Source organism: Acinonyx jubatus, chromosome F2 (genome assembly GCF_027475565.1).
Source record: "Acinonyx jubatus isolate Ajub_Pintada_27869175 chromosome F2, VMU_Ajub_asm_v1.0, whole genome shotgun sequence".
Taxonomy (NCBI): Eukaryota; Metazoa; Chordata; class Mammalia; order Carnivora; family Felidae; genus Acinonyx; species Acinonyx jubatus.
In genome coordinates, this window is record NC_069394.1 from 40,159,604 (window position 1) to 40,187,092 (window position 27,489).

Here is a 27,489-nt window from a genome sequence, read left to right on the forward strand (position 1 = left end):
CCGGCCGTGCCCGCGCTGGCGTTCCAGCAGAAGCATCTCTACGGACTCGTGGTATTTCAGATGCCCAGTGGCCAAGGCCTAAGGGAAGTGGCGTGCGAGAGAAGAGAAGCTGTGGCCCCTGGCCGGCTCTTTTCCCACCGCTTGCCGCCCGCTCTCCCCCCGCGCAGCCTCGCAGATAGTCTCGCCCACTCCGGCCGCAGTCCACGTGGGCGAGGGTGCGCGGCGGCGGTGGCCGGCAGGGGTGGCGGGGCTGGCTGACCAGCTGGCGTGGGGTACTGCGGGACGGTCCGCCGGGCCAGCCTGGAGGCCACCCCAAAATAAACCGCGAGCTTGGGCCTCGCCACAGGTAAAGCGGGAGCCGCCGGAGCGCGAGGGGCGCGCTCCTGGTGGGGTTTGGGTCCGGATCTGCCCACGTCCAAGCCGCACCCGGGGCCTCAGGGCTCTCGGGTCTCCGCGACCCTATCGGGGGCAATTAGTCTTGTTTTGTTTTGTTTTTTTCCCTGGTCGACGACGCGAAATCTCAACCATGCTTGTCTATTAGCGTGTTTTGCGGAAGGAAGCCTAGCTTGTCAGCTGGCTTCCTGCGGAAGTTCGCTATGGAGGCTTGTTAGGAGAGGCCCCTTATAACGAAGCCTTTCTCCCATTCACCCCTTTTTCACCTCCTAATTTCGCTAATTAGCCTTACAGAGGTAGAAATCTTGAACCCTGGAAAAACAGTACTTCAGTCCCAATTACTATTCCTAGCGAGGAACTAGAGCAAGAAGTAGTGTGTGATATTTTAATGGACTTTACAGAATTCTTTAAGGCTTTTTTCTTTGATCTTACTGAAGTTGTGTTATATTTCCTGTTACCAGTACGCTGGATTTTATGCACGTCTGCAAGCGCCTTACCCTCTTTTGAATACCGAGCTAGACAAATAAGTTAGCCGTAGTTGGAACTGACTCACTTCCATCCAACACACATTGGAGCAGTGCAAGACTCTGGGCTAATGGGAGGGTGGGTCGAGAGAGGGGACCCATCCCAGCTCCCATGACCGAATAATTCATCAATTGTTAAAAAGGTATCTACAGCAATGAAATGTTGAGGAAGAGAGGTTAGTGCACTTGTAAATACAAATGGGATAAACATTAGTTGTACGCAAAAGGTCTTGTAATGAATATGGATGGAATTCAAAAGCTCATCTGCGCGATATGTGAGGCTGGAAAGTCTTTACAGTGAATGTGGGATTTAAGGAGTGTGCTTTGAAATCAAAGTAGTATGAAATGCTTCGACAAACTTAGAAGTCAAAAAACATTTTAGAGCTGCTAGGGACTTTAAGAATCATCTTACTGTACCTATAACCTTTAAAAAAATGTTATTTAAAGAATAGTTATTGAACCCCCTTCATGGGCCAATTTGCCCAGCACCACAAGAAATAGTCTTGTCAACTAGCACAACCGAGGCCTTCTGGCTTCCAGTTTAGTTCCCTTATGACTTTGTGCAGAGAATCAATGTTGTAGGTTTTAGTGGAAACTTGACAGATTTGGAGGATCATTTCCTACCAGAATTTAACAAAAAGCACCAATCCCGCAAGGTTCTTGTGCATACTTATTTCCTTTCTAAAATCATTTCAGAATGACAGACTTTGACATTTGTAAATCTCTTTCAGGAAATTTCCCTAAACTACAAATCTCCAGAAGGAGGTTAGACCTTCAATATCTGCTCTAATTCAGATCATAAAACAAGCTGAATTCCAATATGTAGAAAAACAAGAAATTGTATGCTGCAATTAATTCAGAATTCATTTCTGTTTGGATGTGTAATCAATAACAGTGATAATGGCTAACATTTGTTGAGCATTTTCCATATGCTGGACTCCAGGCTGTGTTTTATGTGGATTATCTTATTTAACATAAAATTATATGCAGCAAGTCTACTCTTCTAATGAAGCTGGATGTAGACAAGATTTCTTCATAATTTCCTTATAAAAATCTTTTTTAAAAACCACTGTTTTTTCAGTAAAAATATTCATGTATTCATTGCTGGTTGCATATGTATTTCTGTCACTTCATTTTGCTTGCTAGTTTTGACCTTTTGTTTTTCAAGGCTTTTCTTTTTCTTTTTCTATAACCAAAAACAAAATTTGACAAAACTGGTTTTGTTCAATTCCCTTTTGAGGAACAGCTTTATCTTAACAATGTTCAGCCCTGAGAATAAAGCGAGAAACAATCTTCTAGATAACAGTGATAATATTTTGATAATTCATTTAGGACAAGGTAGATTTTTTATTGTTTTTTATTTTGTGACTAATGTACATACATAAAATGCATTTGAATAAGACAGTGTTTTGATTAACAATCTGCTTCTTAAATGTCTTTCAAACCAGATTTCAAAAATACTTAAAATCACCTTATTTCCTCTAAATATTAAATAAACAGATTATGGGGTTCAGCTGTAATTTAAACATTTACAGATTTTTGTTTTAAGTGTTTTTCTTATACCAATGATTTTTTTTTTTTAATTGTAAAGCAATCTTTATTTTTCCAGTTCAGAAGTTCCTGTCTTTTGGTTTATACCTGGGACTGCTTTGCTTATGGCTTTTCTTGTGCTTAGGAAACATCTGACTAATCATCTAGATTTATTAAACATCTTTTAGTTAGAAAAAAGATTCTCCAGTTTATCATTTTGTTGTTTGAATACTGTTTTAAACATTTAAGTAAAGTAAGTTTCTCTCTTTTGACTGTTATATATTTCCTTTGTAGCCTACTTTAAGAAAGATGGCTTTGTCAGCCCAACAGATACCCAGATGGTTCAATTCAGTTAAGTTGAGTAGCTTCATTACAGCTACACACCTCGGAAAACAGTTTCAGAGACGAGGAAAAACATTGTCGCATGGCTTTTCTGCTCAGCCACAGATGTCCTCTGACAATTGCTTTCTCCCGTGGGGATTTAAGACTTATAGGACTTCCTCCTTGTGGAATAGTTCCCAGTCTACGAACTCAAGTAGGCAAGAGATTAGTTCTGCCCAGAGTGCTCTGCTTCCTTCCATCAATGAGCAGACACAGAAGACACAAAAGATACCCAGCTTTGATTCTGAGCTGTCTCTAGAAGGTAATTCTGAACTTCCAGAAAAGTCCCCTTTGCCCCACTTTGTTAGTTTGAACAAGTTAACTGTTTATAGTCTGTTAGCCCATTTCAACACACAAGGAAAAGAACAATGCTGGTTCTGTTCATTTATTTCTATTATATCTTTGACTAAAAAAACAAGTTCATAAATTTGTGTACATATACACATATATATGTATATATATCATTATAGCTAGCTATATGTATAACAGTTGCTTTCTAAAAACTTTATTATTTAGAATCTTTATAAAAAAATTTTCAGGTGGTAATTAGGTTTATTAGGGAATAATTTATCCTAATTTTATATGCCTGATTAGGATATAATTTTATCCAAGTAAAATTCATTGCTTTTGAATATACAGTTTTACGAATTTTGACATACACATTTAGTTATATAACAGCTCCCATAATCAACAAACCAAAAAGAGCACAAATGGGACACCCCTGAAAGCACCGTTGTGTCATTTTTTTAGTCAGTCCTCTCCCTTCTATGTTTTCTATTTTAGGAATATTTCTGTAAAAGGAATATTTCACCACAATGAGGTAATATTAGGTTAAGCAGAATATGAAAGAAAGATAGCTGGGTTGAGGAGGGCAGGGAGGAAAGACTGGCTATACGAAATAAGAAAGGGTAGTGTTATGAAGCAAAAAATAGAACAAAAAAATCACAGTCTTGATTCTTTAGCTTAAGGTTGGTGACAGTTCCCAGTGTCTTCCATACCTTGTTTGGTTTAAAGAAAATATCAGAATCAAGACTATACCAGAGAGGGTCATGTCCTTAGGGAAGGACTACAGGTGATAGAAACAGTCACAGAAGTCCTTTAAATTTTTTTTTAATGTTTATTTATTTTTGAGAGACAGAGCATGAGCAGGGGAAAGGCAGAGAGAGGAGACACAGAATCCGAAGCAGGCTCCAGGCTCTGAGCTGTCTGTTGGCACAGAGCCCAACACAGGACTCGAATTCACGAGCCATGAGGTCATGACCTAAGCTGAAGTCAGACGCTTAACCAACATACTTGAGAATAACTTGGAGGAAAGGGGATTGCATCAAAAGACATTTCAGGGGGCACCTGGGTGGCTCAGTTGGTTAGGCATCTGACTCTTGATTTCGGCTCAGGTTATGATCTCATGGTTCATGAGATCGAGCCCCGTGTTGGGTTCTGCACTGACAGTGTAGAGTCTGCTTGGGATTCGCTCTCTCTCTCTCTCTCTCTCTCTCTCTCTCTCTTTCTTTCTCTCCCCCTCTCTCTTTCTTTCTTTCTTTCCCCCTCTTGCTCTCTCTCAAAATAAATAAATAAACATTTAAAAAAAAGATATTTCAGGAGATAATGATTTTAACTCATACAAATCAGGCTGGTAGAATATGTTGTATTTTGGTCCAGTTTAACAAGCTATGGTAGAATCTATCTCAAAATATACTTGAAGGTCAGTTGATCTTTAGCATTCTTACCTGTTGATTAAAAGTAAAACAAAGGAAAGGAATTTTGTATAGGACCTCTTTATGAATAGAAACTTATCAACAGATTTCTTATCTTGGAGGAACAGCAGTTGATTTCTCTATAAATAGTCTTAACCTTACCTCTCTGAAGGTGGAAAATATTTGAACTCAGATCTTTAATTCTGAAATGGTTCCAAGATTTAAAAAGAAGGGGTTTAGCTTTAGCTGTACAGACTGGATAGCTAACTGCTTCTTTCTTTCTACATGGCTGGCTTCAAAGCACTGGACGATTTGCCTCCATTGTCTCCGTTGCAGCCAGTTTCCGAGGAGGAGGCCATTCAGATTATTGCAGACCCTCCATTGCCCCCAGATACATTCACACTTCGAGACTATGTGGATCATTCTGAGACTCTGCAGAAATTAGTGCTTCTAGGTAAGTCTGAATAACCTACAAGTACTTCTTGGTGTAGTCTTCATTTGTGTTATTTTGCCTTACTTTGTTCAAATCAGCATTCTTAATCTTTATCAAGATGAACAAAAGTCAAATAGTGTGAAAAGCCCTCTAGTGAAAACCCATATTCTCTGCTTCATCCTTCCTGACCTTCATGCCTTTCCCCAGAGGTATCCACTCAACTTTTACGGCTCTGTTTACAGTTAACCTTTGTTTATATAATTGTTTATACTGTTATTTCTTGGTTCATCAGCTTTAGACGTTAGTTGATCTCTTGTATGTACACACATACCTTTCCCCTACTCAGTTTGCCCAGTATGTTTATGGTAACAAATTTTAGATGAATCATCAGTCATCAATTAACATTATGACTATCAATATTGCTTGCTGTCCTGGGATTGTTTTCCTTCCTGTACAGCTTTTCATTTTTCCATAGTTAATGATAATTCTTGTTTTTCCTTTGATTCGTTTTCTTTATTTCTAGAGCCAGATTTTCCCACACCTTCCAATAGCCTCTCAGGACAGTTTTTCCTACAGTAAACCCTATCAGGTGAGGAATTACTTCCATTACCCCCCCCCCCCAACAGCCTTCCTCCTGAAGCCCACTGCCCCCTAATTTCGATGGTTTGTCTCTAGGCCTACTCCAGAGTATTTCAGCTTGTTGGTTGGGAGGACATACTTGGGCCTGGAGAGTTGAAGGCAGCCAAGGGACCCCACCACAGGCTTTTTTACTTGGTCCTCTCATTTTCAGTCCAGCATCTTATTTCAGCCTTCTGCTTTTCTCATTATCTCTGGGTCTGGCACTTCTCAGGCTTCGTTTTCCCATATGACAAACCTTTCTCCTAGGGGATTGAGAGGAGCAGGGTAGGTGAGGGATTCTCTGTCAAATCCATGTGCTACTCTCATTCTCCAGTCGCTTCTATAGTTTAGATCCTTATTTTTCACTGGAAAATGAGGAGTTTTCTAACTTGATATTCGTCTTATCAGCACCATTACCCTGATGACCCCTAATATCAGTTCTCTTTCTAAAATGCAGATCTGACTACATCAGTGAGCTACTTGAAGTCCTTCAAAGCCTTCCCAAGATATCAGAGCTCTGTCGGTCTGGCCCCTGCTCACTGCTTGCCCCTTCCATCCTTTTGGTTGGCCAGCTCTGACAACTGGAAAACTTAATTCAAGTTCAAGTAACTTCTAAAATGTCTTCAGGGACCCTCCGCTCGCTGGGCGTTCCTATCACCCGCAGCTTACTGCCTTTCTTGTGCTAATAACAGTATTACAGTTGCTTACTTACCTGTTCCTATGCAAGTGACCCAAATGTACAGGGAATGGCCTTTGTTCTCACTAAGCTTCAAGTCTTTAGAAGCATCTAAATATACATCTATAAGAATAACCAGCCTACAAGGATGAAAGGTAAAGTGGTAAGTGCCACAGAAGACATATGAATAAAGTGTTTCGTGGGGTCAAAGGGGAGAGAAAGATGACATCTACTGCAAACAGAAGAGTCAGCCCCCTTCCTTTTGGAACAGCTTCCTCCAACCTTATGAGAAGTACTATGGGTAACACAAGATAAAAAGAAGACGTGGCCCTGCCTTTAAATAATTTACAGCATACTTAACAGTTTTAGAATATGTTTCAGCTGTTCATCTGTATGTTGATTTGTGGACAGCACATCTTGGAAGTAATTTAAATGACAGAACAGAGGACCCATGATTACATGGTCAAGCAGTATTTTTAAGGACCCTAGTGTCCTGGTGCCTCTCTGCTTCTCAGATCTATTTTCTGCCTTTCTCTGTCCATTCTGTCTGTATCCTAGGAGGCTAACCTCTGTGCACTAGAGCTCCTTTGCCAGCTGGTTTCTGGGCAGCTTCAGCCAGTGGGAGGCACTTGCAGGAGGAGAGGGAGGGCAGGTGGGAGTACTGTCTTCCCTGTTCCCTCCCAGCTTTGGGTCCTATAACTGCCTCGCTCCATGACAACAGCTCCAACTGAGCAGCCCTTTCTCAATAGCTTGCAGCTCCCTGTGGGTTTGGGTAATACTTTTTGTTGCCTGTCTCGTTAGCACTAGGGGTGCCCTTGTCGGTTCCCTCAACTCTGTGACACCACACTGTACAGTCTCTTCATTAAAGTTCTTTTTGTTTGCACTTTCTAGGGCAATCCTGCCAGACCTTGGTGGATACACTAAATATGTATAACCATAACTGAATACAGTGGTAATATTTTTAGTTACTGAACAGATAAAACCAACTTAGACTGTGGTCACTTAGATGTTAGCGTCGTGTATTATTCATTTTTTATATCCCCAGAGCCTAACAGGAGTGCCTGGTCCATAGTACGCATTCAGTGATTATTTTTTCAAGTTAATGAAATCTTGAGTAAGCCCAAGTGATTTGTGCTGACAGCAGCGTGCTCTCCCGATGAGATTCTGCTCTCCTATTGCTGTTAAAAAGCAGCTTTTCAGGATTTCTGTTTCAGCACAGTCAGGGTGTGACGGCTCACGCTGAGCAAGGCACTTCAGCACATGTCAGCTGTAATATTAAATTAAATTTGAAGTCTGAACCCTTTATGTTGTTTTTAAAGCACCTCTTCCCACATTTATCACAGATTTTTAGAACTAGTATCTGTCTTATCTTTTCATCTAACAATTTTAATTTATTTTTCTACTAATGTTATTTTTAAATTATAAAATAATCACATCTAGTTGTTAATAATGCAAGTATCATAAGAGAAAGAACTCTCACCTTCTCTGCATATCCATTTCCACTTTCCAAAGGTAACCCTATCACCAATTTGTTAATAGCTTTCCCCACCTTTTTCTCTGCAATTTATTACAGAAAACCGTACAAGGGTTTTATATTTTTATGTAGTCAAGCTTAATATTTTTAAACTCTGTGTTCTTCTAGTAGTTGTAGAGTTAGTACACATTTAGATTCTTAATCTTTCTGAAATTTTATATCAGATGTAGAAGGAACTTTTTAAATTTAAGTATAATTGACATACGTTATGTAGTTCAGATATACAACATAGTGATTCAACAGTTCTGTACATTATATCATGTTCACCATGATAAGTGTAGTTACGAAAACAATTACTTTTCAAATGTATAGCTAGTGATCCCATTATATTTTAATGAATTGTCCATCTTTTCATCATTAATTTGAAATGTCATTATTTATGCTAATTTTTTATTTATTTAGCTCATCCTGGATCTGTTTCTGGTTTTCGTTCTGTGTGCGTGTTTGTGTAATCTGTTTTTCTGTTCATGATCATCTTATATCAATGCCTGTTTAATATCAATAAATATGGGTTTACAAATATGTTTGGATATAATAATTTATTTTTCTGGTTGTGTATACCATTAAAGAAAGAATGTTTTTATTTCTTTGCTTTTATATTTAAGATTATACAGTTGCTTCTGGAAATCAGTTTTTAGAGTATTTTTAACCTGAAGAAATATTTTTAAGAATATAAAATTTAAGTCTAACCTTGAAATTTTACATTGTCTTCAAAGGTTTATTCTAAAGGTAAGAAATAGGCCTTTCCTATTCATGTTTTTTTTTAACCAGATAAAAGGAAAAAATGAGAGAATAAAACACTCAGTTTTAATGAGAATTTTGAATTACAGGTTACTTTGATTTCCTGCCTAATTAATGTTGACATCTAATTATATCCATAACCAGAGAATACTTTAAAATAACAACTTGCTTTCTCCTTCTTCCTTTCTCCTGTCCCTTGTCTCATTTTCTTAGACTACCTAAGATTATAAGGATATGTGAGGGTTATGGGTTGTATACTTCCTGCTGTGTTGCATATTTGAGGGCTGTATACGCTCACCTGTTCTCACACAGATATTTCTTGAGCTCCTTCAAGGTACTTGTCTTTATGCTGAAGACCTGGAGATTACAATGAGTAAGACATCAGGTTATTTTTATTTCCCCTCTGGAGGGGATCATAAGTATATATATATTTTTAAGTTTATTTATTTATTTTGAGAGAGAGAGAGGGAGAGACAGGATCCTAAGCAGGCACCATGCTGCCAGTGTAAAACCTGATGCGGGGTGTGAACTCATGAACCTAGAGATCATGACCCAGGCCAAAATCAAGAGTTGGACACTAGGGACACCTGGGTGGCTCAGTAGGTTAGGTGTCTGACTTTGACTTAGGTCAACATCTCATGGCTCGTGGGCTCAAGCCCCGCATCAGGCTCTGTGCTGACAGCTCAGAGCCTGGAACCTGCCTCAAATTCTGTGTCTCCCTCTCTCTCTGTCCCTCCCCTGCTTGTTCTCTGTCTGTGTCTCTCAAAAATAAATGAATGTTACAAAAAAATTAAAGATTTGGACACTTAACCAGCTGAGCCACCCAAATGCCCCATCATAAGTATATTTTTAAAATAATGATTATAACTAAGAAAATGACAAACTTCGAAGAAAGTAACAATCATTTATAGGGTTTGTTACACTGCAGAATTACCAGTTAAGCAGTTACTGTGGAGATCACCAGGGATTGATAAGCATCCTTCAAACAATATTCAAGAAAGCATAGATAAAGGTGATGATCCTAGCTAGGTCAGTATGACTTGGTAAATTTGTTTTGGGTAGAAATTTAGCCCCAAATGCACTGTTTTCCTCTATAGATGACTTTGAAATAAGTACTATATTTCATTTTAATTTATTTTTATTTCTGCAACCAGATTAGTTTAAATAGATTTAGAAATTGCTATTGGCCTATCTCAGTTCTCCTTTGGACAGGTTGTTGGTCTTCATCAGTAATTTTTTGTGTTTTTGTGTATGAAGTTTAATGACCTACCTAAACTGTTTTCCTCAAACAGTATTTGCAATTTATTATAGGAGTGGATCTCTCAAAGATAGAAAAACATCCAGATGCAGCCAACCTCCTTTTGAGACTGGATTTTGAAAAAGACATTAAGGAAATACTCGTGTTTCTTAAAGATTTGGGTATAGAGGATAACCAACTGGGAACATACCTGACTAAAAACTATGCTATTTTCTCTGAAGACCTTGAAAATCTTAAGACCAGGTAGGGCTGTTAAAATGATTTTCACATAACCCAAGAAGTGGTTATGGTTATGAAGGAAATGTATATGTAAGTTATTTTTAAGTCTCAGCTGCATAAGGATTGACTGATAATGAACATGAATGTTATTTTGTTGTTGTTATAGATTTTCTTTGATCAAGATTAAGTAAGACAGTTTACTATTCAACTTCATACTTTTATGTGTTCAGCTTATTGCTGAGTCAATACTTAACTGTATCTCTTTGGAGACCAGAATAAAAAAAATTTTTAATCCATTAGCAGATGGCTGAATTTTCTGAGAGTGCACTTAAATTATGAAAGCCTGAACTTTTTTGTGTTTTTTTTTTTTTTATTTTTCTGGCCAATTTTTGATGGTAGACACTTGGCATCCTCTTGGCACATTATTGTATAATTCGCTTAATCATTTCCGTAAATTTGCTATTTTGGTTGTTCTTTTTTTTCTTCTTTAAAAAGCACTTCTATAAACATCTTTGTACTTCATTCAACATTCAAAGAAAAATCTGTGAGAATCAATACAGTGAAATGAGACAGTATTGATCTGTGAGATAAGAATCCTGCTAGGCATTGGGAACACCACAGAGAACAAGACAGAGCCCCTGTCCCTAAATTCATGTTTTGAATTTATCCTCATCCCCACTTCTCACCCAAGAATCAGTTCTTCCCTGTATTCCCAGATAAAGCACTGCTCACCTTGTTGCCCAAATTAGAAATATTGGTATTGACTTTGACTTTTCTTCTTTTAGTATCCACATCTAATAAATCACCTATGAATTCCATTTTTATCTCTCTCAAATCAGTCAACACATTTCTCTTAATCTTCACTGTGAAGGTTACCTCGGGTCCCCATCATTTCACATGAAGATTACTGCAGTAGTCTCCTAACTGGTCCGCCTCTAGTCTTCACCTCCAGATTATTCTTACACTGATGCATTTCAGAGAACTGTGCAGTTCCTTGAAGCTTCAGAGTCCAGTGTCTTGTCTCTGGAGTAGGAAAAATCTAAACAAAAAACTGGATTCCTTACATTGAACAATTTGAGCGGGTAGATATGTAAGGCACCTAGCTAGACTTGAACCACAAAAGATAGACATGCACACTCTCTCTTCATGGGACTTACAGTCTGGTATAATATAAGTAGGCTATTAGAATACAGGGGAGAGAACGAAGGAAACGCAGTCTGATGTATCCAGCTCTGCTTCTGATTCTGGAACACTGATCTCTCCCCATTCCAACACCAGTTTGCCCTATTGCTCAAGATGTATTCAAAAGAAGTGTGTATACTAGGAGGTGGGGATTGGGAGCCATTTCAGATGCTGCCTACTGCACTGATATTATTTTTTTTAATTGAAGTATAGTTGATGCACAATGCTACGTTAGTTCCAGGTGTACAACAGAGTAACTCAACAAGTCTGTATAAGGCTGTCTGTTATGCTGTGCTCCCCTCAAGTGTAGCTACCATCCATCACTATACAACACTATTTCAGTACCATTAACTATTGCACCATATTACTAATAACCCCATTTTACAGAGGAGGCACAGAGAGGTTTAATGATTTGCCCAAGATTACACAGGTAGTATAAGTGGCAGAGCTGGGATTCAGGCCCACTTAGTCTAACTGCAGAGTGCTGGCTACTGCACCATGTTGTCTCCCCACTCCTAATTCTGTGAAGGAAACCTAAGTTTAAAAGAAGCGGACGTTACTTGCTGTAGATCATGCATGCTCCTAACAACTAAGGGATATTCTCCCGTAGACAGCATGGTCTAATGATCCCTAAACCTAGCTGACTCAAAACTCTGGAGCATTTGTTTTAATTACTTGGAATTTTTTAATAGGTAGTTTATCCACATACGACAACAAATAAGCTTCTGCTGTAAGAGTCGAGAATAAGATAATCTTTATTTAATTGAACTTACTAGCTTTTGTCTCTGGTATGTACAGCAGTCTTATTTTCTAGGATTTCTGTAATAGCATTGGTTTCATATACTTTCTGTCTTTTGAATGTGGAAAATTTCAAATGTATAAAAAAGTTATTTGATTCTTCATAAGAATTTTCAAGTGAATAATCTGCATTTAAATCATTTAAAAAAAATTTTGGCTGGGCCTTATATCTTAATTTTTTATTAGAAAAATTATCACCATGTAGACAAAGGTTTTGATAATGTTTTAGTCAGATACTGATTTTTGCTATGACCAAAAAAAAATGGGGGGGGGGCATGGAAGTAACTCTGCTTTCCACCCACTTATTTCCTATCCCTCATCAACCTTCTGAGACCTATCTGTGGAGGCAGCTACTATTACCAATTTTGTGTTCAACATGTTAAGAATGTTTTATCGTATGCAAGCATATGTGTAGATCTGTGTGTACAAATATACATGAATCTCCATACATACAATTGACAGCATTTTTATGCATACTATTCTGCACCCCACTTTCTTACCTTAACTATATGTTAGAGATAGTTTTGTATTGGCACTTCCTATCTTTTTAATGCTAGTATAGTTCATACTGAGGATCATCTAGTCCCTTATGATAAACATGGCGGTTGTTTCCAATCTCTACTAGTAATCACAAGGCTGCAGTGACTCTCGTTATCATATGTATCATTTCACACATAGTGGTATATAACTGTACGACAGATTTCTAGAAGGGAGTTGCTAGGTCAAAGGGTATGTGCATTTATAATTTTAATAGGTATTGACAGGTGGTCCTTTGTCAGGTTGTTTTCCAGTTTACACTTCCACCAACATCTTACGGAAGCGCCAGTTTCTCTAGTACCCTCACTAATACTGTGACATCTAACTTTATGGTTTCAGTTCATTTTGTACATAAAAACTGCCTCAGTGTTGTTCCAGAAATGTTTGGAGTATCTTTTCGTATGCTAAATTTCCATTTACATTTCCTTTTTCATAAATCACATACGTCCTTTGCCATTTTAAAATTAGGACTTTTTCTGTCTTTTGTAAGCATTCTTCTATATTTTAATAAAAGTAGTTGTTTCTCTATGACATATTGTAAATATTTGTCATTTGACTTTGTCGATGGTGGTTTTGTTGTTGTTGTTTTTTGCCTTGCATTTAAAATATTTATATACTTAAATTTATTGGTCTTTTTTCTCATGAACTCTAAGGAGTCCTTTAAAGGAGTAGTAGTCACTTTAAAATATAAGCTCTGGTGGCATATGGTATAGAATATACCATGCCATATGGTGGCATTCAATGTAGGCATGCCCAGGTTCAAATCTCAGCTTGGTCATTAATCAGTTTGTGGTCTAAAGAAGGTATTTAACTTCTCTGAATCTGTGTTTCTTCAAATGCAATGTGGAAAACTTACCTGGTTCACATGTTTTTTGTTTTTTGTTTTTTCTGGTGAGAATTAAACATGCCCCCCTATATTTTAGGCATTTAATAAAACTGCTTCTTACTGTGCTTATAAGTTTTTAAAATCAATAATGTTATTTCATAGTCATATTTTCTATATTTTACTACCTTACTTTTGTTCCCAGAAACTGAACAGGAATTTCTCAGTTGTTAACAAAATGCACAATGGAAACCATGGTAAAAATTATTTATGAAAATAAATACTCAGGAAATTGACTAACTGAAACAACTCCCGATTTTAGCCATGCTTGAGGGTCTTTACAAAAAGAGTTTGGAATCTCTTAGTTTCTTAATTTATGGATTTTCTGTTCTTAAACAGAAACTATTTGATTTTCTTCTATCAAGTAATAAAATAAGTCAGATTAACTGAAAAGAGAATCAGTCTGTTAGTAGATTTCAGAATTATTTGGTTTCTAAGTATAAATGGGAACCATTCTAGAGTTGGATGGATGCTTGTTTTGCTTTAACCATATTTGGGCCATTACTATAGAATGTTTTTACTTATTCCTTTTTTGGTTTGTTACTTTGGGAAGTAGCATGACATTAGTAAATGTTGATCATGTGTACGTGTGTTTTTTGTTTGTTTCTCTAGAGTGGCTTATCTACAGTCAAAAAATTTCAGTAAGGCACATATTGCACAGATGGTCAGAAATGCACCATTTTTGCTGAGTTTTTCAGTGGAAAGATTGGATAACAGATTGGGATTTTTTCAGAAAGAACTTGAACTTAGCGTGAAGAAGGTAAGGGGAGAATTTGTATACTTCCGTGTCAGCTTCATTTAGTAACTTAAATCTCTCACGTTTCTAACAGATACCTAGCCCATATGATTTCTATAAATGCCTGGTATTTTTGTACCAGAATGAATTACCCTGCTATGTTAAATATATAGCCATATCATTTTATAATATTCCATCAAGGTGGTGCCTTAAGTTTGGTTTCAGTGTTTGTTTTCTCCTCAAACAGTATTAAGTTTATGTGTTATCAGGCTTCCTAGCATTTTTCTTAATGGGTCATATTTTAAAATTAGTTTTGTGTTCCTTCCTAGTTCCTAGTAATGCCTTGTTTTTCCAAACTAGTTAAATATACATACATAGTAATAATAGATTGTTTTACAACTATAGACTAGAGATCTGATAGTTCGTCTCCCAAGGCTACTAACTGGAAGTCTGGAACCTGTGAAAGAAAACATGAAGGTAGGATGACTTTAAGCTTTTCAGAAATCAGCTTTGTTGCTTAAGAAGAGGATAGATTTTGTACTGTCATTTTAAAAGAAAACTAGATTGTGAAAGAAGTTATTTCTAAAAAGATGGATATAGGAAATGATACAATAAGTATCTAGCAAGCAGTTTATTTTAGTTAATAACATGTTCACATGTTTACCAGGTGTTATGGGAGTGAATCCCCTTGTAGACATTGAAACGTAACCCTGGAGTAATGAATTAGGTACCTGGCTGATGCCTGGAAACTGCATCTGTTGCCCAGTGTGAGACTTGAGGGCATCTGTTGCCCAGGTTTATGTCATCTCGGTGGGGGATGAGTTTTGGAGGCTGGATCCAAAAGACTTCTGTGAAGAAACTAGTAGCCAGCACATTGCTCTTCTTAGAACTGTGCCAATTGCCAGTTCTATCACAGAACATACCAGACACTCTTTACTGTCCTTCCTTCAAGAGGATAGTATAAAGCCAAAGGCAGCTGACAAGTAAGCAAAGCTATAGTAGTATTTGAAATTATGATATAAGGCCTATTTTTCTGAGGTGCTAAAAGTGTTTCATGTCCAGTTGTTGAGGAAACTTTTATTGAGCACCTGCCTGTGCACTGTGCTAGGGGAGATAGTCCCTGCTCACATGGAGCTTATAGTCTAGTGGGGGCATAGCAAACAGAGTAATAAGAGCAGTCAATTGGTGGGGGAGCACAGGATACTATAAGTGCGTACAATAACCTACATTTGGGTATTTAGTTTTATCATCTCTGTCTGGAATTTTGAGATGTAGGTTTTCCAGATAACATGTATATGAGTGTGTTTGGGAGCAGAGGCTCAAAAAACACTTTGAAAATCTTAACAGCTGGTCTGTGATATAGGGCCCATCCAGATAGCCTGACCAGGCCTTCCACATCCAACCAGTATTCTATTTCATAGCTATGACAGTTACACCATAGTTATGATCTTCATGATGATCACCATTGCATGAGCAGTTCGTCCTCAGGAGAGGGGCTTGAAATTCAGGTGACCCCAGAAGCAGGAAGTTATGAACCCTTGAGGGCATTGGCATAGCCATCTCCAGATTCTAAGGTCCTCATTTCAAATTGTGAAGGAATCCGGGTATCCTCTGGCCTATTACCAAAACAACTATTTCCATTCATGATTCATAGCAACTCTACTTTCTTTTAGGTTTATCGTCTTGAACTAGGTTTTAAACATAATGAAATTCAACATATGATCACCCAAGTCCCAAAGATGTTAACTGCAAATAAAAGGAAACTTACAGAGATTTTCGACTATGTGCACAATGTGATGAGCATTCCCCACCACCTCATTGTCAGGTTCCCACAGGTAACAAGCGCACAACAACTCGAAGAGCTGTCCTTGCCCTTCATCCAGAACTGCTGTCTGTGTGCATAGTGCTGTTCCACTGCAAAAATGACTTGCTATTTGGAAAGGAATCAGACCAAATATAGTCTGCTTCTGAGACTGACCATTGTAGTAAGATCATATTTCTTTTGCCCATTTTTTTAATCAAGAACACATCTAGCAAACAAAGTTGAGGGATCACTTGTGAAAAGTTAACAATGTCTGGGGCACCTGGGTGGCTCAGTCGGTTAAGTGGCCAACTCCTGATTTCAGCTCAGGTCATGATCTCATGGTTCATGGGTTTGAGCCTCTCATCAGGCTCTGCACTCATAGTGTGGAGCTTGCTTCGGATTCTGTGTCTCCCTCTCTCTGCCCCTCCCCCCCCCCCCAAAATAAATGAATGTTAAAAAAAAAAATGTTTACAACTTCTGGAACACACATGGACATCTCCAGAGGAGACACAAATGATGAATCTATTTCCCTATAGTTTTTGTATATTGGTCATTCTGCCTGTTGGAATCTAAGGTATTCCCTATTGTGTTTTTCTCCATTTAAATCTGAAATAGATTACTTCCCTTAAAGGTCCTTTCAATTCTATGTATACTTTTTTTTTTTTTTTCAACGTTCATTTATTTTTGGGACAGAGAGAGACAGAGCATGAACGGGGGAGGGGCAGAGAGAGAGGGAGACACAGAATCGGAACCAGGCTCCAGGCTCTGAGCCATCAGCCCAGAGCCTGACGCGGGGCTCGAACTCACGGACCGCGAGATCGTGACGTGGCTGAAGTCGGACGCTTAACCGACTGCGCCACCCAGGTGCCCCTATGTATACTTTTATTTCACAATCTATCTAAATCCACTAGCTAAGCCATATTGTAATGATCACCTCCCAAAGCATAAAACAGTTCTAGTTTGCCATTGTGCCAAAGCTGTATTTTTATTTTCTAATCTAATCAGACTTCCTGGTCTTTAGTAAGTGACATTATCTGCTTGTTCACAAGAATGTTAACTTTTTGAAAGTAGAGATCCTGTCTGATTTATATACTACTGGATTCCCAGTGCCTGGAACTAAACCAGGACATTTAGTAGGCACTAGATAAATATTTGCTGAACAAATGAATGATTGAATTTCATTAAAGTGATCCCCGTACCCTATTTGCTATATATGTTCTTGATACAAAGATAGGCAAAAGAAACATGACTTTAATACAGTTCAGAACTAGATTGCATTTGGTACAATTCCTTCACAAATAGCAATGTTTATTTACCTATCATACTTCACTATGAATGGGCCTTTAATAGAGAATTTTTCTGTTTCATCAAATGCGTATCTATTCATTATTAAAAGTGTCAGAAGCCTGCAGTGGTGTTACAAATTTGGCTCATTGGAACAATTATAAAGTAAGTGATCTTCAACTAAAAAGCAATGACAATTAGTTTTCCCCTGAGTGGTTAAATAATTCAGTGATAGAGCATGATAAAATAATCTGATTTGGGGATACAAAAATCAATCAGACACGGTCTGTAGTCTTGTGGAATTTGTAATCTAGCGTGGAAGACAAGCTTCTAAAATGTAATTAATTTACATAATGTTAGAGTCTTAACCAGATATCTTGTAGAGCTATTAATTTAATTTAGAAGAAGTAGGAAAATCATAGAAATAATGATAGCTACTAAGTGCTCACTGTATGCCAGCTCTGTCTTTACTGTTTTACTTGTATTGATTCATTTAGCCCTCACAGCAACCATATGAGATGTGTACTGTTATCCCCATTTTACAAGTGGAGAAAGTAAGCATAAAAGAATTGTCCAAAGGCTACTTAGGTAACAAGGGACAGAGCCAAGATTACAACTCTGGCAGTCGAGTTTAAAAACCCATCCTCTTAACTAGGATATGCTATCACTCTAAGAACTGACACTGTCAATAGAATGAGTGGGGTCTCAAAGATGGACAGAAGCTTTCTGAGGAAACTATAAACTTGACCAGATGCATCAGAATCACTTATTTAAAAACACAGACTTTTAGGCATGCTGACCCCTAACTTCTGGGAAGCCCAGTTATAAAACTGTGACTTCCTTCTTGGGATTCTCAGAGTCCTAGGGGTCTGGCTAATATTGTTTAAAAAAAATAATAATAATGGAAAAATACATTAACTGACAGGGCTGTGAGGGAACTGATACAGACCTTAAAGTTTTGGCTGGTGCTTTAAAACCAGTGGTGTGAAGCAAATTTTCTCTGGAAAAAAACAGTTCTGGTTGGTCTATTTCTGATTCCCTTTTAAAGTTGCTGCCACTTATGCTACTTCTTAGGAGTTTTAACCCAAGATGGGTAAGACATGCTTTCCCAAGTTGCTCTCCTAGAGGCCAGGTTCATTTCATTCTGATGCTAATCAGAGAGAGGGAGCAAGCAGGAATTTTACAAGAATAATAAGGAAGCTTCACAGATTGTGAAATCTTACAAATTTTTTGGTACCATTGACCTTGATTTCTAACCTCGGTTCTCAAACTTGGCAGTCATCAGACTCACCTGGAGAACCTGTGAACCCCATTCAAAGTTTCTGATTAAGTACTTTTAGGGCAAGGCCTGAGGATTTGCTGTTTTAACAACATGTCCTCTATCTGGATTAGTCAATGTTCTTTGCCTACAATATAGCCCTTAATTACTTTATAGTTGTTCTGTTTATTAGTTTTGAGTCCCTTTTTAATCATAATTTCTTAGCAGAAGCTATATGGTTTAAACCCTGTGGCATTTATCATAGTGATTGAGTATGTAGTCAGTACTTTATAGTTGTTAGCCTAATTAAAGTTTTTAGTGAAGGGGCGCCTGGGTGGCTCAGTCGGTTAAGCATCCGACTTCAGCTCAGGTCATGATCTCATGGTTTGTGGGTTCGAGCCCCATGTCGGGCTCTGTGCTGACAGCTCAGAGCCTGGGGCCTGCTTCTGATTCTGTGTCTCCTCTCTCTGCCTCTCCCCTGTTCATGCTCTGCCTCTCTCTTAAAAATAAGATAAACATTAAAAATTTTTTAATTTTTAGTGAAATAGACATTTTTAATAGTTCATCTTTCAGTGCACAATGTTTTTTTTAACCTTTTTTTTTTTCTTTTATAGGTATTTAATACAAGGTTGTTTAAAATCAAGGAAAGACATTTGTTTCTTACCTATTTAGGAAGAGCACAGTATGATCCAACAAAACTTAACTACATTTCTTTGGACAAATTAGTGTCTCTGCCTGATGAAATATTTTGTGAAGAGATTGCCAAAGCCTCAGTACAGGACTTTGAAAAATTCTTAAAAACTCTCTAGTGTGTGATGAATGTTAAGATGTAATAATGTAAAATGAACATGTATATGAATGGATGATATATATTTAGTTTTAAATAAATGCCCAGCCCTCAATTGATACTGGCGCAATTTCTTGATATTGTGAATTTGGTTACACTTACAGTACATCTTTCTTACAAGTTCCTAGTGACATAATTTTTCTTTAACTCAACCATTTTCTTCCTTCTCAGGGAGGACAGAACTTAAAATACAGCAAGCTTCGAGAGAGAGAGTCACTTTACTATAGGCTGGCACATTGTCATTCTGGTGAAGATGAGAACAGAGGTTTTCCTCTGATGTTTACGGGTCTTTTAAAGTGGTTTTGTCACAAGACATCTTTATTTTCTTTGAAATATAATGCGTTTCTGGAGCATGCTATATTATTATTCACCTAATATCTATTATTCATTTAGATAATGCTACAAGACACATTCTATTTTGGATTAGCTGCACTGTTATCTTCCTGAGCATAGATATTCAAAGTTGCCCACAATTGGCTACTGAGAATCAGGAAAGGAAAAAGGAGCGGAAAGTAGTTTGAAGGGAAGTGGAAGGCAATGAAACATAGTAAAAGGCTATAACAAACCTTTGACTTCTTGCCAGTATGCAAAGATTTACAGCATGAGCGGATACTTTTTTCCCCCATTTGTCATTTAGACATGTAATCCTGGGCCAATAATTTAACCTCTGGGTCTAGTTCTTATTTGTAAAAAACAAGGTGTTGTGACTTTAGCTATCTGCTTTGGGATCACAGGCTAGGTAACACTGGTGGTTCCCAGTGAACCACCCTGGTATTTGCACTCCTTGTCCCCTTCCACACTGACCCTGGGCCAATGAGATTTGGTCCCTGAGGCATTCTCAAGCAGAAGCTAGACAAGTATTTGCACATTGGGGCTTGTCCTCTTGGAACCCTGAGCCACTATGGAAGGAGGTCGGGTGACCCTATTAGAGAAAGGCTGTGGAGAGAAAGACGTGCCTGGCCAAACCTCAGCTGTTCCAGCCATGCCAACAGAGCACCACATGTTAGAGGGATGAAGCTATCTCCGATATTTCACCTCAGCAGATACCACATGGAGCAGAACTACCCAGCTGAATTCAAAATTTGAAGAAATAATAAAGTGTTTTAAACCACTAACTTTGGGGGTAGTTTGTTGTGCTCCAGGGTTCTGTGATGTGCTGTATGTATGTCCCGCAACCTCATGAGCAACTAGATTTGTAATTGATCAGGGTTAAGTATAGTAGCCTTCCTGTTAGGTATTTTATTCATTTGCCCAACAGATTTTTGAGTTCATAAAATGCAGTGGTGAGTGTGGCATAGATATATGCCTTCATGGAATTCTCTAATGAATGAGATCAATACAAAGAAAACAAGAAGGTTCAGCTAAACAACAACTGGTCTATGGCTCAGAACCTCATTTTGCCCTTATTAAAAAACCACTCATATCAGTCAGAATAGGCTCCCATGAATAGTCCTAAAGCCTTAAATGGTTTAGAACCACAGCAAAATTTGTCTCCTACATGTCCAGCTAGGGACCAAAAGAGCTGTGCTCCATATCATCTTTAGCAATAGAAGTTGATGGAACCTCCACTGTGTCTTAACTATAGCCCAATCCATGAAAGGGGAAAGGAATGTGAATTGTTCTTAAAAACTTCTCACATTTTTCTTGGCCAAAGTGTCACATGGCCATGCCTACCTTTAAGGGAGTAGAGAAGTGCAATCCTACCCATGTGCCTGGAGGAAATCAAACATATTTTTTGAATCAATATTAATGACTGCCAGCAAACATCCAGGATCTCTAGGCTCAATACCTTTAGGAGCTGGATTTTGCAACAGTCTTGGATATCTGACCTCTTGACAAGGTCTTCCTTCTCTTACTGCCTTCACCCTATAACCAGCAAGCTGACACTTCAGGGTAATGAGGAAGGAAAAAGAGTTTAGTAGAGCACTGGTAAAGTAATGTGCCAGTGTAGAATGTATTGCATTTCTTCACATCTTTCAGACTTCACTTTGGCTAGTGTAGTCCGGGAGCAGCCCTCGTCAGTTTTTAGTGCTGCATAAGGACTGAGTAGTGTTGAGAATCTGGTGGCACAAAAGAAAAAAGGGGAAGGCAGTAAAATTTTAGGACTGGAATGTGACCAAGACCATTAAATCTAACCTTTTGAATTTACAATGAGATGGCTTTCTATATGGTTCCAGTTCTCAGCTTAAGCCTGAAGAAAACAAAAGTAGATATTTGTGGGTACTTGCTATGGATTGAATTGTCTCTCCAGAATTCATGTGTTGAAACCCTAACTCCCAAGGTGATGGCATTTGGAGATAGAGCTTTTGGAAGATAATTAAGTTTAGATGAAGTAATATGGGTGGGGCCTTCATAATGGGATTTAATGCCCTTATAATATAGGCACAAAAGAGCTTGCTTTCTCTCTGCCATGTGAGGACACAGTGAGACTGCAGTCCTGCACCACCCACAGGAAGACCATTCAACTGAAACTGTGCTGCCACCTTGATCTTGGGCTTCTAGCCTTCAAAACTGTGAGAAATACTTTTGTTTTTTAAGCTATCCAGTCTCTGGTGTTTTGTTACAGCAGTTCAAGCTGACCATGACAGTAATGCTGCTAGAGGTTCACTAGTAACTGAATCAGTCACACTAATTCTAATTGCTTTCTGTCCCAAGATTTTAATCCCTTAGACTTAACATGTTGGGGCTGAGATCTTAAGAGTATATTTCTATCTTAAAATTGTACACAAACTCTGCTATATCTCTTAGTTTTAGCATCAATTTTTGTTGTTGTTGTTCTTATCTAACCTTCCCTTCCACTAAAATGGCTTGGTGTAGATCTTAAACTGGAGAAACGGAAGTCCAGAGAAGGTTAGGGTGCCTGGATTAGTAGTGTAGTTAAGTACATGGTCCTAGAGTTAAGGAGTCCCAAAGTTTTACCTAGATACTCTGATACCAGAAGATGATCTGGAATCTTTCTAGCTCTGTGGTCTTGGACAATTTATCCAACTTTTCTGAACCTCAGTTTCCTCTCTACAATGGGGATAATGACAGTACCTACCTTAGATTTACAACTAAATGAAAGAAAATGAGAATATGCAGGTAAAAGGCTTAGCGCATTACTATGTACAAAGGGCTCAGTTAATACTCCGTAAATTCTCACAGCTTGTCCATTATAGAATCCAGGCTAAAGCCCCAGTGTCCTTATTCCTTGCCTAACGTTCTTCCCACTAGGTCACATGAAATGTTTAATGGAACAGGGTGCGCAAAACGCCAGGCTTACTACAGCGGCCTGACCCAAAGGGAAGAGCGCCGCCAGCAAGCGCCCTAAGTCGGCGCCAAAACTGCGCCTGCGCGGGCGTCCTTCCTCGCCTGGTGACGCGACAGGTGGCGCCTGCGCATTGTGTCCAGCGCGTCCTGAAGGACTTACCCAGCAGGCAACGCTCCAGTATCGGGTCAAAATGGCGAGCCGGCCTGCGGGTAAGTTATTGGCGACCACCTTGCCAGGCATCGCCACACTCAACCTTTTATTCTTGCAGCAATTTGCTCCACTTCCTCTGCTCTAAGGGGCCAGGTGTGCGGCGATGAGAAGGTGGCGGCTCCGCTCTAGCCTAAAGGACACCTTTTCCCTCATCCCCTTGCTGTCCCCGGGCTCACCTGGAGGGTCGGGAGGTGGATCTGCTGCTGGTGAAGGTGCCCGCGGTGGCTCCACAGCCCTGCCATTCCAGCTGCCCGTGCTCGGCAGTTCCTTCCGCTCGACCTTAAAAAAGTTCAAGGGCACAAAGAGATAATTAGTGCAGGATTTTCAACCAGAATGAACCAAGTGCTTGCCGTGAGTCAAGCCCTATCATGTGTGATAAATTCTCCTGCCAGTGAGACGTGAGAGATTAGTACTAGTTTCCCTTTTCTGCAGATCAGGTAACCAAGGCAGAGTGGCCGGAGGAAATAGGTCTGCAAACTCGGTTCCCAACCTCACGCTTCTCAAACGGAAATTAGGGGCAGCTGAGCTAAGGTTACAGCCAAACTTCAGATTAACCTTGGCTTATTTGGGACGGCAGCTCGATCTGTAGGTTTGGATAAATTTGTATTTACTGTAGGCACTGGCGCAAACATACCTAATGGAATAGAATACAGAAATTACCAGAGTATTTAAAACAGATCGTGAGGACCAAGTAGGATTTTCCCTCCCCAGCACTATTTTTTGCCAGTCTGTGCCCTCTGGAGGTATACATTGGAGTAGCTTTTAAAAACTATTGATCCCTTTCTCCTCGCCCCCAGCAGTGGTCGAAGCTGTTAGGAAACATCAGGTTGCCCGAAAAATCCATTAATTTAAATGACACTGAACTTTTTGGTGGCGGGGAGACATTTAAGAACTCATTGTTTCATAGTTTGACAAACGTAGAAAGCACTCCACTCTATCCTGTGTTTGAGAACTAGATAGACCTACAGGTGTGTTGTAAATAAACGGAGCTAATGTGGGTAAAGCAGATAGGATAGTGCCTAGCATGCAAGTGTTCAATGGATGTTAATCATTACCACCATGAATGGTAAATATGTTTACAGATAATTTGTCCTCTACAAGTATGTTTGTAGATTGTTGACTCTTTGGCACTTGTTTTTCTAGAAGCAATTTTATACATGGTGCTTAATTTTCAAGGAGACTTAACCAAAGTTGTGTAATCTGTGATATACTAAGGAGGGATATAATAAGGAGGGATTGAAATAAAAGGGAAGTTTGCTTTCATCCCTTAGTGAGGGGCTAGCCCCAGACAAAACTTTAAAAGAAAATTTAAACATGCTCTTCCTCCCCTTCTTACCACCTCTCTTCTACGAATACGTCAGGCACTATCATGTTGCCCTTAGCCTCTACTGGGTTATCCCATCAGGCTCAGTCCTGCTAGGCTTTAACACTACCTATTTCTTCTCATCCATTTCCTTGTTGGAAAATTAGCTACTTGGGAGGAGGAAAGTGGGCTGCTTCTACCATAATCTATATTAAATGACAGGCTAATGGTATCAAAATCCTCCCAGAAATATATATATATATATATATATATTCGGGAGATATAGATATAGATATATAGATAGAGAGAGAGAGAGGGTAGCCAAGTGAAGTAAAGGTAATGTGGAATAAAGATTTTGGAGGAAGAGGGTCATTGAGACCTGCCAGCCTATCCTGAAGTCTTATCTTCTTTTCATATAACTCCAACTCCTTTGAAAAGTTTACACTTCCTTCCTGTAATTTCTGAATCTACAAAAGGTGGAGGAGTTCCAAGTACCATTCCCACATCCTACCCCTTCAGTTCTGATGGTAACAGGTACATGAAAGGATGGGACACTTGACATGGAGAGGCTGGAGTGGTAATAAGTATCTCTATATAGATCTTTTGTACATCAGATACTTGAGTTTACCCTTTTTCCCATGACTTGCTGCCCACCTTTTTTTAACCTGTGATCACTTTTGCTCATAGATACAATAAGCAGTTTTTATCTATATAGGATATGCGATTTTAAAAGGAAATTCCTCCCAATGTTTGCATTCTCTAACAAGGTAATAAAAGTACTGGTTGCTTGCCTGTCTACATGTTCATATAGTATAATAAGTGAATCATAGCAACTAACAGTGTGACAATATCAGTTGCAGCATCAAGTCGGTGGCTGGAGGGTATTCGAAAATGGTATTACAATGCTGCAGGGTTCAATAAACTGGGTGAGTATCTGAGTTTTCTTCTTCGGTTTTCTTGCTTTGCTTTATCTGAGAGTAGTGCTTTTGCAAGAGTTAAGATTCCCAAAAACAGTTTAACTGTACCTGTGTACATTAGAGAATTTTAAAATTAGGCCACATTTTATTGTTAAGTCTATCCTTTTTATTATTTTGAGAAGAGAGTAATAGAATCATCTTAGATGTTTGAGATGGAAATAAATTATGTTCTTGAAATATGGTAACAGTACATTTTCCTTATACACTCCCTCTCCCAACTCCTCCACTTAGCATTTGAAAATTTAAGTTATAGGAACTTCGAAAGTAAGAGATTTTTCAAATGTTAAAATTGTCTGGCATTTTTACAATCATCTGATACCTAAACTTTTTAAAAATTTTATAATTTGCCATGAACTTCATCTTTTTATTAATTGAAGCTTGATGGAAGTGTCATTAAATGTTACTGGTTCTTGGGGCGCCTGGGTGGCTCGGTCGGTTAAGTGTCCGACTTCAGCTCAGGTCATGATCTCACGGTCCGTGAGTTCGAGCCCCACGTCGGGCTCTGTGCTGACAGCTCAGAGCCTGGAGCCTGTTTCAGATTCTGTGTCTCCCTCTCTCTGCCCCTCCCCTGTTCATGCTCTGTCTCTCTCTGTCTCAAAAATAAATAAACGTTAAAAAATAAAAAAATAAAAAAATAAAATGTTACTGGTTCTTTAGTACACTGTCATCTTAAAATTCTTTAATACCTTGATCTCAGATGTAAAGTATAAGAAAATAGACATGTGGTTTATTGATGTGTGTTTAAAAATAAAGTAGATATTTTAAATATTTTTAAAATTGTTTCAGAGGAAATATGAGTTTTGTGGCAGTGTATTTTAAAAGGCTCTTATTTTGTTTCTATAGTATGTTTAAGAAATAACCCATTATTATGTATGAAATACATACATATTTCACCTGAGTCTTAAGTTATAAGTCATAAACATATTTACCCGTTTTTTTTTTTAAATGTCTGATTTTTGAGATGTGTGTTCAATCTGACTCTCTTGTTTTTTATCATAGGACTAATGCGAGATGATACAATATATGAGAATGATGATGTGAAAGAGGCCATAAGAAGGCTTCCTGAGAACCTTTATAATGACAGGATGTTTCGCATTAAGAGAGCACTGGACCTGACCATGAGGCACCAGATCTTGCCTAAAGAGCAGTGGACAAAATATGAGGAGGTAGCACAGCTTTTCTGTATCTGACAATGTTGGCCTCCAAGGATTGAGCATTAGAAACAGAGAAACACATTCATTTGTACAGTTAGGGTTCTTAAGGTTATGTCAAAGAAATATCCTCATGGCAGTCCAGTGAGGTTAGTAGGGCAAATGTTAGCTCCATTTTAGAGATAAACACTTTGAGACTTAGAGGTGACATGACTGTTCCCAAATCACTAAGCAAGTCTCTAATGTAGAGATCCAGGGCTGGAATCCAGATCGTGTCTCTTCCAGCCCATTGTTCTCCCTCTGCACTCTGCTTTCTGCTCAGATGAAAAAATTGGTGATATGCATGTGATCAGCCCATGGAGTGGCCCTCTAGCTCCCAGGAAGGACTCCGAAGTAAACCCTCCTCTTGAACTGCATTGAAACTAGGCAAAGGCTTGTACTCTCATCTCTTCTTCTCTGGCAGACTTTCCTCTCATAACCTATCAAAGCAACTTATTACAGTATCTTTGTGGGCTTTTACATGTTAGAAAAGCAGACCGTTTTAGCCTGCTTCAATATATATATTTTTTAAGTTAGAAATAAAAATTAATTTTGATGGATTTCTTTTGTCGAAGACCTGTTGAGTGTTAGGGATATATCAGTGTGTGATATTGGCATATAATATTTTTCTTTTATTCATTCTTTAGGATAAATTCTACCTTGAACCATATCTGAAAGAAGTTATTCGGGAAAGAAAAGAAAGAGAAGAATGGGCAAAGAAATAATCATGGAGTTGAAATCTGTGGTTGCAGCTGCCCTCAGATATTTTTAAGAGATTGGGTAAACCCAAAATATACAATTTGGAACTATTTGAGCTGCAAATGTATTAACTTTAAATAAATGTCTATTGTAATTATTGTTGGGATGTTTGAATTCTAAACCCTATTCTGAGCAACTACTGAATTTACTTCCCTGTTACAATTCTAAGATACTTTTTAGTTAGCATTTTACTCCATCCTGGAGCTTAAAAAAGCTACTTTAATCAGTTTTCCTCACTGAGTGGATAACTTCTTAATGTACTGAAGGATATAACATTCTTCCAAGTAGAATAGTCACCTTTGTATTGCCTTTGTAGATTAGCAGTATACTTAGAAGCCCCCTCAGGGCCTAACTCGCAGGGATGGTATAGAGCAATTTGCCTAGATCCTCCTTTGATCATGGATTTGGTCATGGCAAAGCAGTTTTCCTTTAACATACTTAATATTTTGTAAGATTTATGATTTGATTTT

The 27,489-nt window shown here is 38.5% G+C and overlaps 2 protein-coding genes across 4 annotated transcripts; both read left to right on the forward strand.

The window, feature by feature from the left end:
* The first annotated feature begins 24 nt into the window (after positions 1-24).
* On the forward strand, positions 25-19,389 carry MTERF3 (mitochondrial transcription termination factor 3). 3 transcript variants are annotated; one of them, XM_015082015.3, is made up of 8 exons: positions 25-346; positions 2,742-3,090; positions 4,824-4,976; positions 9,836-10,025; positions 14,014-14,161; positions 14,543-14,614; positions 15,811-15,972; positions 19,098-19,389. In XM_015082015.3, the coding sequence occupies exons 2-8, from the start codon at positions 2,757-2,759 to the stop codon at positions 19,290-19,292; spliced, it is 1,254 nt and encodes a 417-aa protein (XP_014937501.1). In that variant the 5' UTR covers positions 25-346; positions 2,742-2,756; the 3' UTR covers positions 19,293-19,389. The 3 variants fall into 3 exon arrangements, with proteins under 3 accessions (XP_014937501.1, XP_014937502.1, XP_026919992.1); XM_015082016.3 differs by lacking the exon at positions 25-346 and adding an exon at positions 390-2,255; XM_027064191.2 differs by lacking the exons at positions 25-346; positions 2,742-3,090; positions 4,824-4,976 and adding an exon at positions 6,116-8,897.
* Positions 19,390-22,702: 3,313 nt separating this feature from the next.
* On the forward strand, positions 22,703-27,117 carry LOC106983863 (cytochrome b-c1 complex subunit 7). The gene is made up of 4 exons (XM_015082024.3): positions 22,703-22,789; positions 24,948-25,019; positions 26,070-26,236; positions 26,908-27,117. Exons 1-4 carry the CDS (start codon positions 22,771-22,773, stop codon positions 26,983-26,985), a joined length of 336 nt encoding a protein of 111 aa, XP_014937510.1. The 5' UTR covers positions 22,703-22,770; the 3' UTR covers positions 26,986-27,117.
* Positions 27,118-27,489: the final 372 nt, after the last annotated feature.

Bases quoted from the DNA above. Each gene is read 5' to 3' on its own strand.
- MTERF3 (XM_015082015.3), top strand. From the start codon at position 2,757: ATGGCTTTGTCAGCCCAACAGATACCCAGATGGTTCAATTCAGTTAAG. The intron at 14,162-14,542 runs GTAAGGGGAGAA...TTACAACTATAG, and splicing joins TTGAACTTAGCGTGAAGAAG to ACTAGAGATCTGATAGTTCG. The intron at 14,615-15,810 runs GTAGGATGACTT...ACTTTCTTTTAG, and splicing joins CTGTGAAAGAAAACATGAAG to GTTTATCGTCTTGAACTAGG.
- LOC106983863 (XM_015082024.3), top strand. The intron at 25,020-26,069 runs GTGAGTATCTGA...TTTTTATCATAG, and splicing joins TGCAGGGTTCAATAAACTGG to GACTAATGCGAGATGATACA. The intron at 26,237-26,907 runs GTAGCACAGCTT...TTCATTCTTTAG, and splicing joins AGTGGACAAAATATGAGGAG to GATAAATTCTACCTTGAACC.